The sequence below is a fragment of the Pelmatolapia mariae genome, linkage group LG23 (genome assembly GCF_036321145.2).
Source record: "Pelmatolapia mariae isolate MD_Pm_ZW linkage group LG23, Pm_UMD_F_2, whole genome shotgun sequence".
In the NCBI taxonomy this organism is placed as follows: domain Eukaryota; kingdom Metazoa; phylum Chordata; class Actinopteri; order Cichliformes; family Cichlidae; genus Pelmatolapia; species Pelmatolapia mariae.
In genome coordinates this window covers 16,074,936-16,092,625 of record NC_086246.1, presented here as the reverse complement: position 1 = coordinate 16,092,625, position 17,690 = coordinate 16,074,936, and the positions used below count along the sequence as shown (strand labels likewise).

Here is a 17,690-nt window from a genome sequence, read left to right as displayed (position 1 = left end):
AGTGAGATGTGCAAGGCCTGTTTTTATTTATCAGAGAGCGCGCCTCAACAGGTAACTCACTTCCACTGACATGGTGGACGGCAAACGAATAACAGAGCTGTCATCTGAGAGCAAATGAATAACTGAGATTAGCCCTGGACAGCCTTGTTTGGTCCTACAGAGGAAAGCAGGTGGACTTGATGCTTCAGGTGACCGTGGATGTCATGGCTTGCCTCCTCCGTCCGCGCTGACATCATCGATAGCTACTTCCACTGTGAAGCGCTGAGATGACGGTGAGATCGACAGATGTAACGTAACAAGTCTGACGAGCTGCTGTGAGCGGTGCGTTTGAAATGCCGAAACTCCCCTCTCCCCCCTTTGTAACGACGAAAACACAAACGTCTTCTTTTTTTTAATATAAGGGTAAGACATTTAGTGAACGACCTATTGATTTTCGTGAGCTATGCAGTTCCACGTAAACGTTTTTCTTATTGTTTTTCTTTTACTAGATATTTCCCCAATTCCTTCTATCAGAAACGTCATAACTTCTCTAAGCAAATATCCTTCAGTTACAAAAATAGACTTTTCTTTTTTCATAAAATAATACACATAATTACTTCTCAGTGATATAATCTTTTTGTTAAGGTAAATAGCAAGGCTGTTTTAAAAGTAAATATTGTGAGAGAAACAGAGATGTGAAGCCTAGCACCATATTCCTCAACCCCCCCCTCCCCACAACCACCCCCCCACCCACCTGCACAAGTATGACTCCTCCGAAAGCATTCGATGAATTAGGGGAAACCCACTATCCCCCCCCCCCTCCCCATGTGTTTTCTGGACTCCAAGTTTTGCATATTCTGGTTGAGGCCAGATTCTCAACCCTGAAACTCAAATCCAAATCTTACTCGTCTCCCGAAGGCTGTGTATTCCCAATCCCATTAAAAATAAAAAGAATTAACCGCCCCCCAAAAACTTTAGAAACTACACCAGCAAAACAAATGAAAAAAATAAAGGTAACAACGGTTTAACCGACACGTCTCACAGGCCTTCACTGGTTCACTTTTTGTACAAACTGAAAGAAAAGAAAAAAATAAAAATAAAATGAGTCCCAAAGAAAGAAGAAACAAGTCCCAAAACACTGTTGCTACAAAGAATTAGAAAAACGTATGTACAGGACCCTGTATTCCTCGACTCTCGGGGTAAATTATCATAGGTGTTGGCTTGTGTTACGTGAGTGTTTATACAGGCATACAAAAAAAGTTCTCCTTGCTTCTTCTTCTTCTTTTTTTGTTGATGTTCAGTTTCAATAAAAGCTCGTATTGGACAAAAAACAAACAAACAAACAAAAAAGAAAACATTGCCACCACCTTCTCCAGCAGTTTGAAGCCCCTCCCCTCCTTCTGTTGTTTCCTGGTGCAAAATTCAACAGCAGCAAGTAGCTTAGTGCCATTTAGGTTCACCTGGCTCCTTTCAGGGTCTGAGTGCCAGTGGTTAGTCCTCCCTGTGACAGACATCATAAAGATCCACAGTCTACCCCGCCCGGCTCTGTCACCATATAACGCTAGATATACTGGTCTCTCTGGGAAGCAGCGGCAGCATGGCGTTGTTGCCGTGGGCCTCCTCCAGGCTCTGCTGCCGGGGTGACTTGGACTGCGGCCGCTGTCCGTTGATGAGCGTCATGGGGATGTTGCAGTAGGTGTGCTGGTTGCCTAGCGAGGACAGCGGCGGGAGCGTGCCGCCTTGTGGCAGGTCGTAGTCGTAGCTACGGTAATAGTGTTTCTGCCTCATCTGGGTGTGGCAAGAGTTGTGAAAGGTCGAGCGCAAGTCCGGGTGCGCCGTCGCCATGGCGGTGGAGGTGGCCGCCGCCATGGAGATGGCCGAGACGGTCTGGAGCTCCCCGAAGGGGCCCTGCTCGCTGACGTCCAGCACCTGCTCGTGGGAGATGCTCAGGGGCTCCATGCGCTTGAAGGGCATTTCATATAGCAGCTGCTTCCAGAACTTGGAGTTGAGCTTGTTGCTGGACGGTCCGCGCCACTTGATGACCGTGAGCATCTTGATGGTGTGTTTGAGGGCCTCCACTTCCTGGTAGTTCATGATGCCGCGCAGCTCGGCACACTCAATCAGGATTACTTTGATCTCGCCGGTCACCAGCATGTTGCGCAGCCGCGTCTCCAGCTCAAAGATGCTCCACCCCCTCCGCACCACATAGCTGGGTGTCATGACGATGATGAGCCGCTTGCTCTGGTCCACGCAGCGCGCTACGTCCTCGATGTAGGCTGGATTCACAGACAGAGAGACAGAAAAGTATATGTTTTGATGAATCAGTACGATCATATATAGATATTTTTTGTTTCTATATGAGTTAGCCAGAGACTGTATATAAAAGATGAATGTAACCTCCTGGTCTAAAAACTGAAGCCTGTGCACAAGTCATCTGCAAACTCATCAGCTAGTCTAGAGCTTTTGGTTTTTGGTGCTTACAGTGTAGCAGATAATGGCTCATTCTTCTACTTTATCCAACAGGCATAATTTATAAATGCAAGTAAATATAAATGAATTAAAGACCTGAGTTATTTTCAAATTCTAGCCTTTATTTCTAGATTCCATCTCAACAAAAGTGTTATCTCTTCTATTTTCCACACAGACCTCAAATCTTTGCTAAAACATGGTTGGTCAATAGAACGTGGCCTGCATGTGGACTACAACTGGAAATGAGAATACTTCTGACATTAAAAATCTCATTCCTTACCTACAGATTACATATATTCATACACTGTTCAGTTTAAGGAACATTTTGAAATCTAATTAGATCTCAGTCAACCTACAGAGGGCAGAATTCAAAGACAGCTTGAAAATGAAAGGGAAAAAATGATCCCAAAGTCTAGTACATTTTGTTGAAATTTCATTGCAGCAACACAAAATTGTACTCAGTAGTTTGTATGACCCCCATGTGTTTGAATGCATGGCTGACAACATTGGGGCATGGACCCTAATGAGACCAAACATAGTGTCCTGGGGATCTCCTCTCAGATCTGGACCAGGGCATCACTGAACTCCTGGACAGTCTGAGGTACAAACTAGTAGCGTGGGATGGACAAAAACATAATGTCCCAGAGGTTTCAGCTATTGGATGTGAGCATGGAGACCAGTCAATGGAATCAATTCCTTCATACTCCAGGAATTGCCTTATTACTCTTGCCACATGTGTCCGGGCATTGTCATGCACTGGGAGGAACCCAGGGCCCACTGTAAACAGTAAATGAACTGGTTCTTATTTAGCGCTTTTCTACTCTGAGTACTCAAACCTGTTCTACCACCTAAGCAACAGCCACTGTACCAGCGTAGGGTCTGACAATGGGTCCAAAGATTTCATCCCATTGACTAATGGCAATCAGAGTGCCGTTACCTCACCTGTAGAGGTCAGTACATGACGCAGTACTGACCCACTACCAAAACAGTCTATCTGGATGATGTTACAGGCAGCATAACATTCTCAAAGGCTTCTGTAGACCCTTTCACGTCTCTCACATCTTCTCAGGGTGAACCTGCTGACATCCGTAAAAAGCAGAAATTGCCAATGATGGACCTGCCAATTCTGGTATTCTATGGCAAATACCAGTCAGGTATGATGGTGGGCAGTGAGCACAAGGCCCACTAGAAGATGTCAGGCTCTCAGACTGCCCTCATGAAGTCTGTTTCTGATTGTTTGGTCAGACACATTCACACCAGTGGCTCTGGCAGTGCTCATCCTGTTCTCCCTTGCACAAAGGAGACAATACCAATCCTGTTGATGGGTTAATGGCCTTCTATGGTCCTGTTCAGCTCTCCTAGAGCAACTTTCCATCTCCTGGAATTTCTTCCAGGAGAAACTGTGTTGGGAGACAAAGCAAACTCTCTGGAAGTGACACGTATTCATGCCCCATCCTGGAGGAGTTGGACTACCTGTGTAACCTCTGTGGGGTCCAGGTATTGCCTCATACTACCACCAGTGACACTGACCCTAGCCAAATGCAAAGCTAGTGAAAAAAAACAGTCAGAGAAAGTTAGGAGAGCAAAAAATGGGGGTTGTCTCATTGCTGCTCCTCTAGCGCACTTGTTAATTTCATTAACACCAAAGCAAAGAAACAACCAGGAACAACTATGTTTAACTGACTTGACGCTATACTTTGATTAAAAAGTGTTCCTTTAATTTTTTTGAACAGTGTATTTATGTAGATCTTTGTTTAACGAGATCAATGCAAAAATGTATTAAACTTGCATCAATTCAAACAGCCTGCAGGGGTCAGAAGCCTGATTGTTACGAAGTCGACAAAATATAATAATAAAATAAACATATTTTTATGGTCTCGGGCACTGCTCTTATTTAATTGATTTGATTTGATTGAAATAACAACACAGCGACACCCAAAACGGTAAACTGCAGCTTTTAAAGCAAGGCTTTGCTATCCAGCAGTGGCTACATCCATCTTTTACACACAGTCCAAATATTAAATCCATTTCTATTTTTAATTGTGCTCATTTATTTAATCGAAACAAACTGTAATTGTACATGAAACTACAGAGAGCTAATATGTGATGAAAATATGCTGAAACACATTACACAGGCTATTTGAAGAACTCTCTTGGCCTCATAGCGGCTTCTTACCCAACAGCTTCCTTTTTATCAAAATTTCAAACAAACAAGTCCAATTACCAGACGAAAATGTGTGACGTTTGGGGGGGGGGGAACCAAAAAGATCGAAAGCTGAGGACGTGAAACAAACATTACACATCTGACAGATTCTAAAATGTATCGCCGCTAAATTATTCCACCATCTGGCGTCAGGATACTGAGGCATAAAATGAAGATAAAATAGATTTGTGATTATAGATCCTCACTTAAATAAACAGCTATAGTCTATGCCGCATTTAATAAGAAGATGTACTTGTAGTAACAAGAGGCTTTAGATTTAGAGCTAAGCGAGACACTGCTGTCAGCTTCAACTCATATCTATCATATACAGTAAATACAGTATTGTGTTTAATCAGCTGTTTGTGTTGTGATGAATGGGAAGAAGTGTTTCCACAGACCTGTCCTGTGTGTGTGTGTGCAGCTAATACTTCCTTTTAGCCTTTCTTGGCCGAGACAAAGACAGAGTGTCTCCTCACTGGAAGGTAGATGGGATTAACTGGGCTTTACCTCCCAATCAAAGCCCATGACCCTCGTGTGTGTGTGTGTGTGTGTGTGTGTGTGTGTGGGAGAAGAGAAATTGTGAGAGTATCTCGGCATGTCTGCTGGTCTTTAAGCAAACAAATGCCGCATTTCCCCTCTCTCCATATCCGTGAGAATGAGCTGCTTCTTTCAAGTCGCTCTGCCCGAGGCTTCGTGATGAGAGCGATCTGATTAGAGTAAACTTAGATTTGAAGTCGCTCTTTTCATCGACACGACAAGTTGGTCTCTTTACTGTTTGGTAATTGGTCCTCATGGGCTAATTTGCCACAATGTGTCCCTGAAGCTTAAAGTCCTCACTTTGGGTTTGTTCAGTTTAGGTTAAACTAAGTTTTCCCTCTTATCTTATCATGACTAAAACAAACAAGAAGGGATAAATAAATGGACACAGTATCATTAGCTAATGAGTAGAAGATTCATTTTAATGTTTTGAATTGATTAAAGTGAAAGTAAATCTGCCCTCTCGAGGGTTGCGGCGTGGTAAAACTTTATAGCTTTATAGATTAAATCCCCCTTTTCAGAGATTTTACAAGCTTTACAATCAAACTGTTGCATGAGCAATAATTGATTCACATCTGCATAAAACCTAAATTACACGGGGCAGGAAATCACAGTGGCTCTGCTCTCGATTGTTTGTCTCTGAAAGAAAACAATAATAATGTTAAAAAAAGTCTAAAGTGCAAATAGCCCAGATCAATAAGATTAGCTATGTGGGAAATAAATGTCTTCCTACTTTGAGTGTTTTGCTGCAGACCTCCCTCCCACTGCCCCCAAACCAAAACACACAATTTCTGTAGAAAATTACACCTCAATTTCACTTCTTTTTACTGCAGTCGGATATTTTGAGCTTGAATACAATTTTTGAAAACATTTTGTGACTGACAACCTCAGTCCTGCCCATCTAATTTAAAAAAAGAACACAATAAAGAAACATGCACAGGAAATGAGCTATGTTTATTCTTATGCCTTGGTAACGCTTTATACTAATGGACACAGTTACTTACACTTAGGACGAGTCTGGTAGCTAATACGTTTATCAGCTGTTCCAGAATAAGTACTGATCCAGAACTTAATAATGAAACAATAAGTAAGTGGGAATAATAAGGATAAAAACGGTACCGTTACCGATATTTGATGACTTAAAAATTTGAAATGCTGCTATTGGAAAATTTTTTCTCTCTCTGAGACACATATAACATAAACAGATTATTTATTTTCTCATTCATACCCAACTTGGCTGTGATTAGTTGGTTGCTGTGTTTGTGGTGTTACAAACTCACATTAGTTACAGGAAATTTACAGACCGGTGGACAAACTATGCAATGTCAGCACTCCTGAGGAGGATGAATGGTGTTTCTAACATGTCAAAGGAGTTTGCAAAGAAAAGTGTCTGGACTTCTTTAAGTTGCTTGAAGACGTTTCACCTCTCATCCGAGAAGCTTCTTCAGTTCTAAGGTCAAATGGCCGAGAGTCCCAGATTTAAACCCAGTGGGAGTATCCCCCCAAAGAGGGACAAAGGACCCCCTAATGCCGAAACCCTGGCTGATTAGGTCCCACACCCGCTTTCACACCTTGGCTCATGTGATTAGAGGATCATCAGGGGGTCCTTTGTCCCTCTTTGGGGGGACACTCCCACTGGGTTTAAATCTGGGACTCTCGGCCATTTGACCTTAGAACTGAAGAAGCTTCTCGGATGAGAGGTGAAACGTCTTCAAGCAACTTAAAGAAGTCCAGACGCTTTTCTTTGCAACTCCTTTGACTACGATGACCTGGATGACTGAGAACCTTCACAGACACGGTGTTTCTAACATCTTCTTTCCTTTTATAATTTTTGCCAGTCCCTATAAATACAGATACTGATAGACTGAAAGATAGCCAATATCAACCAATAATATCGGCCTGTTAATAAATTGGTCAGCTCAACTGATGACGCACTAACATGTAGTATTTCTCAGCTCAATACTTATTATCTATAGTGAAATTCTGGATCATAGTGATTATAAAAACTTCGAAAAATACTAATTAATGATTGACAAGATGTCAGGCTTCTGATTCCTCATGTTTATGTCCTTTATTGTAAAGTGTTACCAAAGACTGTATAAGCTGCACTCAGTGGCTACTACATAACTTTTAAATGCTCTCAAAGATCAAATATTTATCTAAAAACAAAATAAAGCAAGTTTAAAAAAAAGATTTTTTTCAGTCAGAACAATCATGTCAAAACCTTTTAATACAAAGTGCAGCTACAATCACTTTCTACATTACTGATCTGATCAGAAAGTCTTTGTCGGAGTGTGTCGGCACGAGCGTTAAAGATCTGGGGAAGAAGTACCTCTAAGTAGTCTTGTGTCATCCTGGAAATGATCATTGGTGAAACCTAAACATAGATATTTACATTCAAAGGTCGATTAAAAGATTCGCAGAACATTTGTTTGCATTAAAAACAATTGTGTGAATGCGGGGACATGGCTCTGGCATAAACTGTGTTTCTCCACTGATGCGCTGGTAGCGATTGTGAAACGATAAGCGCGCTGATCAGTTTATTCCAGTTTAATATGGGACATGTAGCATAAAAAAGCAAAGGACTTGGACATAGTTCAGCCAAGACTTGTTACTTCTGGTATATGTTAAAAAAATACTCAGTGTGCACTAGATGAGTATGTCAGAAACGTATAACAGTGGTATAATATGTTCACCCAGCATACTGTGGCATTACATGTTACAATCAGCAGCTCAGGAGAAAGATTGTTGACACATGCTGATGTCCCAAATCGCCAAACTGTGTTTATCTATAGCTGTGGATTAGACTTTATTATATCAGCTGTTGAGATGCTAATACATTCCCAATGGGAGCTAAATGTTTATACATAGACATAATAAACCAGCAAGCTGTGCCACCGAGCTGCAACTGTGGCAGATGTACTTCAGATTTCTCTCCATCCTTGCATTTTTATGCCATTTTTCCCATATTACAACAGTCCCCCTGTATGGAGCATGTAATCACAGCAAGGGATTTGGTTTACAACCTTTGCACAATTCCACTGAAGAGGAGCATAATTAGTAATGGTGCTATGTGCAGGAAAGACAGGCAGTTGCAAGTATTCAAACGGATGCTAATAACATCATGATACCGAGCTCATCTTTGCGACGAGTTAATCAAAGATAAGCACAGGGCACGGTGAGAGGCTCCATTAGAAATATACTGTGGTAAAACATGCATTAATATCCATGCATAAAGAGATTTTTGATTGTACGACTGACATCGTTACATAGCAGCATGCAGAGGCACACTTTATATTGAGCTGGATTAGAAACATGGACTGTAATAACAGGGTTGGCTCCTCCTGATAATTATGTTGCATATGTGATATAGGTTATTATGCCTCCCACAGGCTTAAAAATGGTGCAGATCATGCCCTTTAAATACTAAAGCAGATAAATAATTAACCAGTATGTACAGCCCTTGTCTAGCATTTTAACGTTTTATGTAGCCTATTTGAAGTTATAATTTATATACTGTACCTTAATCTACTTATTAAATCAAGAATATACATAAAGTAGAAATATGACGTGGAATAAAATTGAAGTAAAGTACATGTACTTTCATATATCCTGTTGACAACTGGTTGGATACTCACATTAAAAGTGGCTAAAGTTTCAAATAATTATGCCAAAGTGTCTAAAAACGATTTATGTCAGCCAAAAACTCGGGCTTCAGACAACGTTAAACACGTGATTTCAAAGGTTTGGTCCTGCTTTGTTCCGTCGTAACAGACAGGTCTGTATAACGAGGCGGGGCTTACAAGCACTGACTGCGGAAGCCAGTCGAGGGGCAGCCTATCAGAAGAGACAGCTTGTTTTGGATTGAAATGTGGAATAAAGGTTAAGTTTACGATAAATAAATAACAGTTGAGATCAATAAGAATTTATTTTTCTGTTTAAATAATCAACAACTGTACAACCAGTTTATCACTGATCAGTTTTTGTATTGGATTCATTAAAATGTTATGAAAATGTTTAACAGAGGTGGACTCCTGTTAGCCAAGCTAAACTGCAGTCGTTGTTTCAGAGGCACTTCTAACATTGCTGGCAAACTTTAAAAGGTTTTGTGCTTAAAAATCCTTGTAAGTCGTTCTAAGGTGCCTTTCCAAGATCACCCCCCAAATAATTATATCGCATCGTATCAAATATTACACATCATTTCATATTGTATCATATATCCAACCCAAAAATACTGCACACAGGATTAATGGATACAATTAAATGCCTTTTTTTTATTTTTTATGAATAGTGCAAATGCTCCCTGCCTGTAGATACAGCTTTTAACACTGGAACACAATTTTCTGACTATGAGCGAAATATTTTGAAAATAACTTAATTCATGGTCCCCTTATAAATAATAAAAAAATAGTATTATTTCAGTATTTTTGTAATAAAATTTTGATTCAGCTGGTTTTTAAAGTGGGTTTGGTTGAGTTTCCCTTTGTAGGATATCCCTTTGGAGTCGAAGCAGTTAAATAGTCAACCATTTATCCCTTATTTTTCATATGTCACACTCTTGATTCACTATTTTATCCATCTATTCCATTAGGAATCCATTTCATATTCCCATTTTTGGTGCCCTTTTATTGACTACATGTAGTGCTTAGACATTACACGAGGAAGTGGTTGCTTTAAGGAGTATAATACTTAAAATGAGGTTGTTCAGAGCTGAATTGGTACTAGCATAATTAGTTTCTTGCTTATGTGAGGTTGGGCTAGCTATGTCCCATGATTTAATACTTAGCCATATATTCTCTCTTATAAATGTTGCCTTTAAGGGAAACTAAAGACTAAAACTGAAATTAAATGAATAAATAACACTAAACAAACTCTAAGCTATAAGACTTTTAGCATACTCATCAACTTTTGCTCAGCCTTTGGTTATAAAAGCTAACTTTATAACGATCATATGAAGCAATGACGGCCTCGCTAGTCTTTGTTATGCCACAACACAAACGCATAACAGAAAATAACAACAAACAAGGCATCACCACTGCAGTGACAACAGCAACACGAGCAACACCAAGCGACAAAAAAACATTCGACACAACGTGACATCGCCGTGAGAGAGAGAGCTTACTTCCTGTGGGGATCAAGTCCCTGTCTGGAATGAAGAGTTTATACCCATAATGCTTCTCCAGCACGTCGGGGAGGATCTCCAGGGCAAAGCGCTCCTCCTCTCTGGTCTCCTGGCTCCATTGGTCCGGGTCCACTTTGGTGTAGGACAAGTAGGCGTCGTAGTCCTTGTTATCTGCAGGTAGAGCAGGGGGTTTGGGGGGCAGACACTGACATGGGTGAAACGTGCCGGCTCGTGTTATACCTGGCTAATCAGTGATGCATTCGTTGCCTTCGTATCCTTTAAACCAGAACCTTTCATTTAGTTTAATAAAACCTGCAATCAAGCAGAAGCAGAGACAGAAAAATGAAGCCTCGGTCTCAGCACAATGAATACTTGCAATAAAAAGCTCCCAAAACCACTTTGCTTCAATTAAATGTGTATACATTTTATGATTTCAACATAATGTTTCCTACTGTGGTCAGCAAAATTATGCGCTGTTATACCCCCAGATGCTCAAAATCTATTTTCACACTGGTATGCAGGGGAGCTATTCATTCACTGAGAGACTTCACTGAGACAGGACGCCTCCATTACACTGACCTCTGGGCACCTCTGCCCATCTGAGTGCTTTTCATTACAGCTCCGTCCCCACTGACGAATAATGTTGCCTTGATAGCTACTTTGCCCACTGCAGGCAAAACAAATTAGACTCCAGCCTGAGCTAAATGCCCGACGCGGCCTGCTAGGCCGGCACATGGCACGGATCCATCACCTACATGAAAGCTCTGATTGATGACGGATTTGAAAGGACTGAGAAGAGGAAAGACTTAACGTTTAATCTTCTTAAACAGGAGCAGTACTGTACGGTGAGTCAGGAGAATGAAGGACATGTCAGCCACTTGTTTACTCTGAACCTGATCAGTCATTTTAAAAGAGGTCAACAGGTTTTTAACCATTATGAAAACATAATAGCTTTTTATGTACTTCGCAGATGGCAAAAACACATGAGCCGGTTTGAGCTGGTGAACTTAACCCCAGCTGAGATACACTGATATTTGCAACTTTGTGGCAATGGTTGGACAATAATCTTTTTTGCTTCCACTCCCACTGTGCTACACGTGGAAATGAAAACTTGTTTGGTACGGAAGAACTTCAGTGACCCGAGTTTTGTGCAAGACAAACCACGCTCTGTCTCCTTCCCAACATTTTATAATAGATTTATATCTATAATAGTAGACATTTTCACAGTTCAAATGTAGAAATTAAATGTTTTTGTGCAGGTCGGAGTAAAGTCCTTCTCATTTTATCCATCTCGAGGAAGCGACAACCTTTAGGGATGAAAACGTAAGAGAAAACATCAGAGACTGCAGTTCCTCTAATGGCCACTTGAGGGTGGTTCCAAAAATGCACCACTCCTCATAGACTCGCGTATTAAAATGACCAACTTTAGAGCAGAAATAAATGGTGCCAAATGACTGTTTGACACAGAGTAAAACTTTAAAGTTGGGTTTTGGGATATTTGGTTTGTTTAAAAGGAACCCCGGCTATTAAGATATGTTTGCGCTAAAATATGTACTGTGCTTTCAATAATATATGTGTGGTATTAAAATACGCCAAATGTTTTCCTCTTAAGCACATTTTATATAAAACCGATTTACCAGTAGGTCGCCATTGTTATTTTCTTCTCAATGCACTCTGGGTAGTGACGTCATACGGCTGCACCGCATCGAGTTCACAGTTAGCAACGCACTGGAAATGGCTTCTGTTCAACCTTTCCAGTTTGAACCAGAGCAAACCGAGAGAGAGGATGAAAACAGTCAACCAGTACTTAGTTTACATGAAGGTGAAAACAATCCGTCACACGAGGACGCGAGAGTGGAGGAAAACTACTGGTGTCTATGCAGCAACTGAGAGCATTTGTTGTAAAGAGCTCAATTTTATGGCAGCAGCTATCCATGGTATTGCATAACCGCATGATAAAAACATTAATAGAATTCTAATTTTTATTATACAGTGAAATTACAATATCATTATTTTTACAGATTCTCCATGCACCACAGTGCACCAAAACTTTTAAGCCATATGTCTTAATCCAGATGTTCTTTGGGCAGCTCTTGTTAGCCTCCATGACCGGTATAGTGCTGGTCTACCAAGTCATAACCAGGTCACTAATAGGCAAGTTAATTAATACCGTTTCTACACTATAAAGAACAAAACGGGTTAGCTGAACGAAAGCGCCTATACTGCCGACAACCAATACACGTCATCATCCCACAATGCATTGTGTGCACAAAAACACATTGCCACTCCCACAGCTCCAAAATAGTTTTAAACAACAAAGATTTAATGAATGACAGAAAATTTTTTAGTTATTCTCAAGTATGTTTTTATGTAGTGGAGATAATTTGTAACATATTTAGAGTAACTTGTCATAATAGTCGGGGTTCTTTTTAACTATTCACAAGGTACCGGTGTCTGAGCACCTATGTGCGCTTCATATTATCCCAACTCCACCTCTCTTAAATCCTCTGGGTATAAAATAGAAACCATCTGTCCTGACCCCCAACAAGTTTTGACTGGTGAACTTTTGCGACCTTTGGTGTTTACTCTGATAAAGATCAGCTCCAGTGCACGCCATATTTTTGGGCTTATGAAAATAAAATAAAAACATTAGATTCTATATGCTTTTTTTATTCACTAAAAAGCATCACATCTGCGCCACAATAGGAGGAAAGCAGCGTAACTGGGACACTCTGCTCGCGTCTCTAATGAGTTTACCTCAAAGGCTGCGTTCACGCTGCGGCTCAGAGTTTTTGGAACTGCGAGTTCCTGTCTTAATTATGACTCGGCTCCCTCTGCTTTATTGTGGCCACCTGCAGCGTAGCAGCCATGTGGCGATGATGTTTAGTGTGTTGGAGAAGACAGGAGCAGAGAACGAGAGGGCTCAAGAGGAGGGAGTTTGGGATCAATTCTCAGCAGAGCATCACATTTTTTTTATCCTTTAATATCCTCTCCATCTCACACTCCTGCTTCTCTCTGGACTGAGAGACTGTCAACAAGATTCACTTGCATCCCAGCGGGTAATCTCGATATTTGGGCTGGCGTGCGCAACTCTTAGGTGACGCCTCATAATTAATCCAACTTGTTTTTTTTATAACACGCAATTCATTTTACAGCGTCAGGGACATGTAAAAATAATTGAAATGTAACCTCATAATCACTCAGTATAACTAAGTCTGAGGTTTATGTTCTGCTTCACAGAGACATAAATCTGCTTGTTTTTCTCTAGTAGCTTTTAAATGAAAGCTGTGTAGGCAGATCAAGGGCTATTTTAGTGGAGATGATTCATGCATCTGTTGTGAGAAAGAGAAAGCAGGGGAAGGACGAAAGCACGGGGTGAATCTAGGAGGTGCACTGATCCCCTGTTCGCTTGCGTTTCGATAGCTCGCTTATAGGAGGCTAGTGCTGCTCATCTGAGGTGTGCAACATATTGTAAAAAATATATCATCAAACAAACAAACAAAAAACGCATCCAAGTCTTTGCTTCCTCGTCCCACATGCTGACTAACTTCGGCACGTGTGCTCTCTGTGTGCGTGGAGTCAGGGGGGTGCGTACGGGCACGGGGGCTCACAGTGAACTCTTGAACTCGCCATGGAGAGTGCCAGGAGAGTTGGAGGCGTAATCTCTGGGATATCTTTTGGCTCCATTACATTTAATGGAGAGTAGATTGGAACGTAACACACACACTTAACTCTGTGCTTGAGGAGACACATGGCCTGGACTGCTAATGAGAAGATGACTCTTTGTTTTTAAGTAATGCTTTGTTTTTCATAATTCAGTATTCACTGAAATACTGCAATTCAATTTTTCTCAAAACTATGCCTTTGCCCTTGGTGTTTGTCTTGCATGCATTGCCATATTCTGGGTCTTGATCACACCCACAGATTTTATCATGTAGTAACATGAAAAATAGAGTTTCAATAGACTCTATGGAGTCCTGCTAATCAAATGCAGTTGATGAATAGAAGCGTCAACACTTGTGAGCGCCTCTATAAAAGCAGAAGTTTTGGTAGTTTGCTGGTTTGGAGCATTCGGGTGTGTGTTAACACAATGTCACAATCTTCCCAGGAGTGGACGTTCCACAGTGACGAGACCATGTAACCCCAACTCACTGCAAAAAACCCCCAAGAGCTACATCTCAGACTCTGACAGTCTTGGTTAGCATTTTGTATGTTAAAGTTCACAACAGCATCTGAACAATCTGATCTCCTTTGGACTTAAGAGACCAAAGTGGAGATGTTTGGCCATGATGCACAGCACAATGTTTGATAAAAACCAAATGCAGCACAAACACCTCATACTAGCTGTGAAGCACGGTGGTGGTGGTGGGGTGATGATTTGGGCTTGTTTTACAGTCACAGGACCTGGGCACCTTGCAGTCATTGAGTCGACCCTGAACTCTGAATACCAAAGTATTCTAGAGTCAAATGTGTGGACATCTATCTGACAGCTAAAGTTTGTTCTTTTTGCATCACTAAGTTTTGGCCAATGAGCAAATGTACAACAGAACGGCTGGAAATAGAATAAAAGAAAAAAATCAAGGCATTGCAATGGGCCAGCTGAAGTCCAGACCTCAACTTAATTAAAATGCTGTGGGGAGACCTTAAGAGAGCTGTGCATAAGAGACTGATAAAGTCATTCAGAAAATGATTACCTCAAGTAATTGATGATGAAACCTCTTCTACAAGGTACTGAATAATAGGTCCTATGAAATCTTCCCTTTTCTTAAGAGTGTACAGAGTCTGCTCTCCTTCAGATAATAAGGTGAGTCAGTACAATATATGTATGTATGTACAACGGTGGACACAAAAAAACAGCCTCTAATCAGAATCAGAGAAACCCTTACATTTGATAATTAACTGTTGGCCATCTGCTGGCATGAACTCTCTATCTCTGTCAGATGTTTTTTTTTCTGTTTATTGAATAAAGAAAAATCTGTTTTTAAGTCAAATCAACAAATTACAACCAACAGCTGTACGTAACTTTACTGCCACTATGGGAACTATGGGTCATTTGAAAATCACAGGAAATTTTTCTATTTGAAAAGAAAAACATAACGAAAAAAGTCTCATAGTTGGAGATCTAACATTTCAATAATAAATGAATCCATCCATTCTTCCACTTCAGCTCACAGGAGCTACAGTCTTAGCAGAAGCTGGTCAGAGCTCCTCCTCCCCCACCAGTGCCTCCACCTCTAACCCAGCCAGCTGAACCATACCCCATTTTATGGGTTTGTTCATCCTTAAATCCTCATTTCACCCCCTTTCCTCATATTTAGTGCCTTCCGTCAGAGTGGAGAAGGGGAGAGGGGTGCAGCCAGCTCACCTTCTGACCCACAAAGCATCCTAAACAGATGCCCGAACATCCTAACGGGCTCCTTTTGAATCAGAGGATCAGTATTGACATCTTGGAGGCCAAAGGGGAAATCCTCTTACCGACTGTTCTGTTTGTTCTTAGTTTCTCGCAATTTCCCTCTTTGAGAAGCAGGAAACAATTTCAATAGTAACTGTTTAAGCATTACAAACTGCCATTTCTTAACACAAACTCCTCATACAAAGAGTATTTATTACAAAGCTCTCTCATATCTACTTGACTTTTTCATCACAGATGAGCTACTTAATGCTGACCTCTGCATGTTAGACACACTACTTCAAACAGGATGCATTACAGCCCCCTGTGGAAAAACCCCTGATATTCAGTATCGCCAAACCGCGCCGAACGCAGACGGAGACTCATAATTCCGCAGCACGCTGACAACGCTGACATTGGTATTTATGGCAGAGTGTTGATGAGCTCCCACCTCTTTGTCAAGCCCGCTCGGCTTTTGTCATCATGAAGCCTATTATTGATTCCACTGACACCCACACAATGTGACAAGCGAGTGGTCTTTAACTAAATTGCGCCGCTGACAAATAGCCGACGGTCCGTCCTATTGTTGCGTAAAGCTTACACTTTTGCATCTAGCAGAAGAGGGAGGCAGGCGTTCAATTAGTATTTCGAGTGGCCGCCGAGAAACACATACAAGTTCTTGGCAACGCGTGCGGCTACGCTGGGGGAAACATAAAATAGATATATAAACATTTATCTGTGCATTGGAGACACCGGCTTAAGCGCTTTATTGATGAAAAGTGCAGCTATATCGCCCTGTCAGTGCAGCAGTTACCATAGTGATGAGATCTCGGTTAACCACCTTCTGACTGTTTTTTCTTCATTTCCAGCCCGTTTAATGCCTTACCCCCTATTTTACGTACGTGCCTTGTTAGATGCAGATGCGATTGAATGCCAAGAGGTGGCGGTGAAGAGATCTAATAGACCACGGCGTGCTGGGAAGTATCGGGGGTGGGGTGAGGGGGGTCTCCTGAGAGCTCCAGAGGCAGCGTGCTGTGTCTTATTGAACCTGATCCCCTTCTACTGGAGAGCAAATTGAAAATCTGTTTCTCTCTCCCAGCATTCACTCAGGTGGCGCAATTAAATGAGACAATTGCTGTTTGGCATTAAGTTCAAGGCGCGCCTTTTTTTCCCCTCCCACCACCCTTTCTTTTTTGTTTTTTGCTTTTTTCTCCCCCCAACACAAACGCCTCTGGGCCATCCATTACGGCAAAGATCCAGGGCCGGAAGCCTGACATAGCCAGAGGTAATGGCTTTCATTGAAACGTCTGATGTAGCAACCATCACAGTTAAGCAGAGCCGGGAGGGTACGAGGAGAGGAGCGGGCTACAGAATCCCTCCTTTTTTTTTCTTTTCTTTTTACCTTTACCGCACATAACTCTGTCTCTTGCTGACTCTGTTTCCACCGCATGCAGTCCCTCAGCCTCTCTCAACTAATCTCATTCTCCCTGAATTCATTGCAGGGCTGGTACTTCAGAGACTCATTACAGGGGAATCAAATTAAAACTTGCTCCTTGTCTCAGTTTGATGCATTCTCAAGCCAAGACTCATCTACCAGGCCCGATTTTTTCCTGTTTTTTTCCCTGTGTACTATTGGTAATGGCTCCTCAGAGTTTATGTTTTTGTCTGGCACGCGGGCGATGTGTTTTGATTCGCTTTATGGTGAATGTGCGGCTGAATATATTACCCTTTAGCTCACACGCTTTCTCACATGTGGTTTGCATTCATGATGAATAGAAATCACAAGACTCTATTGCCTTAGAAATAAAAAAAAATGCATGTTGTGCTAATATCATCAAACTGCGGCAACAATTTGCACTTGGGCTGAAAGGCTAACTGACTAAAATGCATTGCATTAAAAAATTAACGTGGCCCAAGTTTATTTTTCCCACTCGGTCATCTACTGAAAGAACAAATTGCTGCTGTTGTGAGAATCAGGCTGTAAAATCCTG

The 17,690-nt window shown here is 41.5% G+C and overlaps 1 protein-coding gene across 3 annotated transcripts in view; it reads right to left on the bottom strand.

Moving 5' to 3' along the window:
* Positions 1–806: 806 nt before the first annotated feature.
* The window catches only part of LOC134620172 (interleukin-1 receptor accessory protein-like 1-B), a 335,420-nt gene continuing 318,536 nt past the window's right edge, over positions 807–17,690 (bottom strand). For 2 of the 3 annotated variants that reach the window (XM_063466189.1, XM_063466191.1), the window contains 3 exons: positions 10,311–10,481; positions 7,521–7,565; positions 807–2,255 (listed from right to left, as the gene is read on the bottom strand). In XM_063466189.1, the coding sequence (XP_063322259.1) occupies positions 1,528–2,255; positions 7,521–7,565; positions 10,311–10,481 (944 nt within the window). In that variant the 3' untranslated portion in view covers positions 807–1,527. The remainder of the gene's footprint in view (positions 2,256–7,520; positions 7,566–10,310; positions 10,482–17,690) is intronic. The other variant, XM_063466190.1, reaches the window with a different exon arrangement.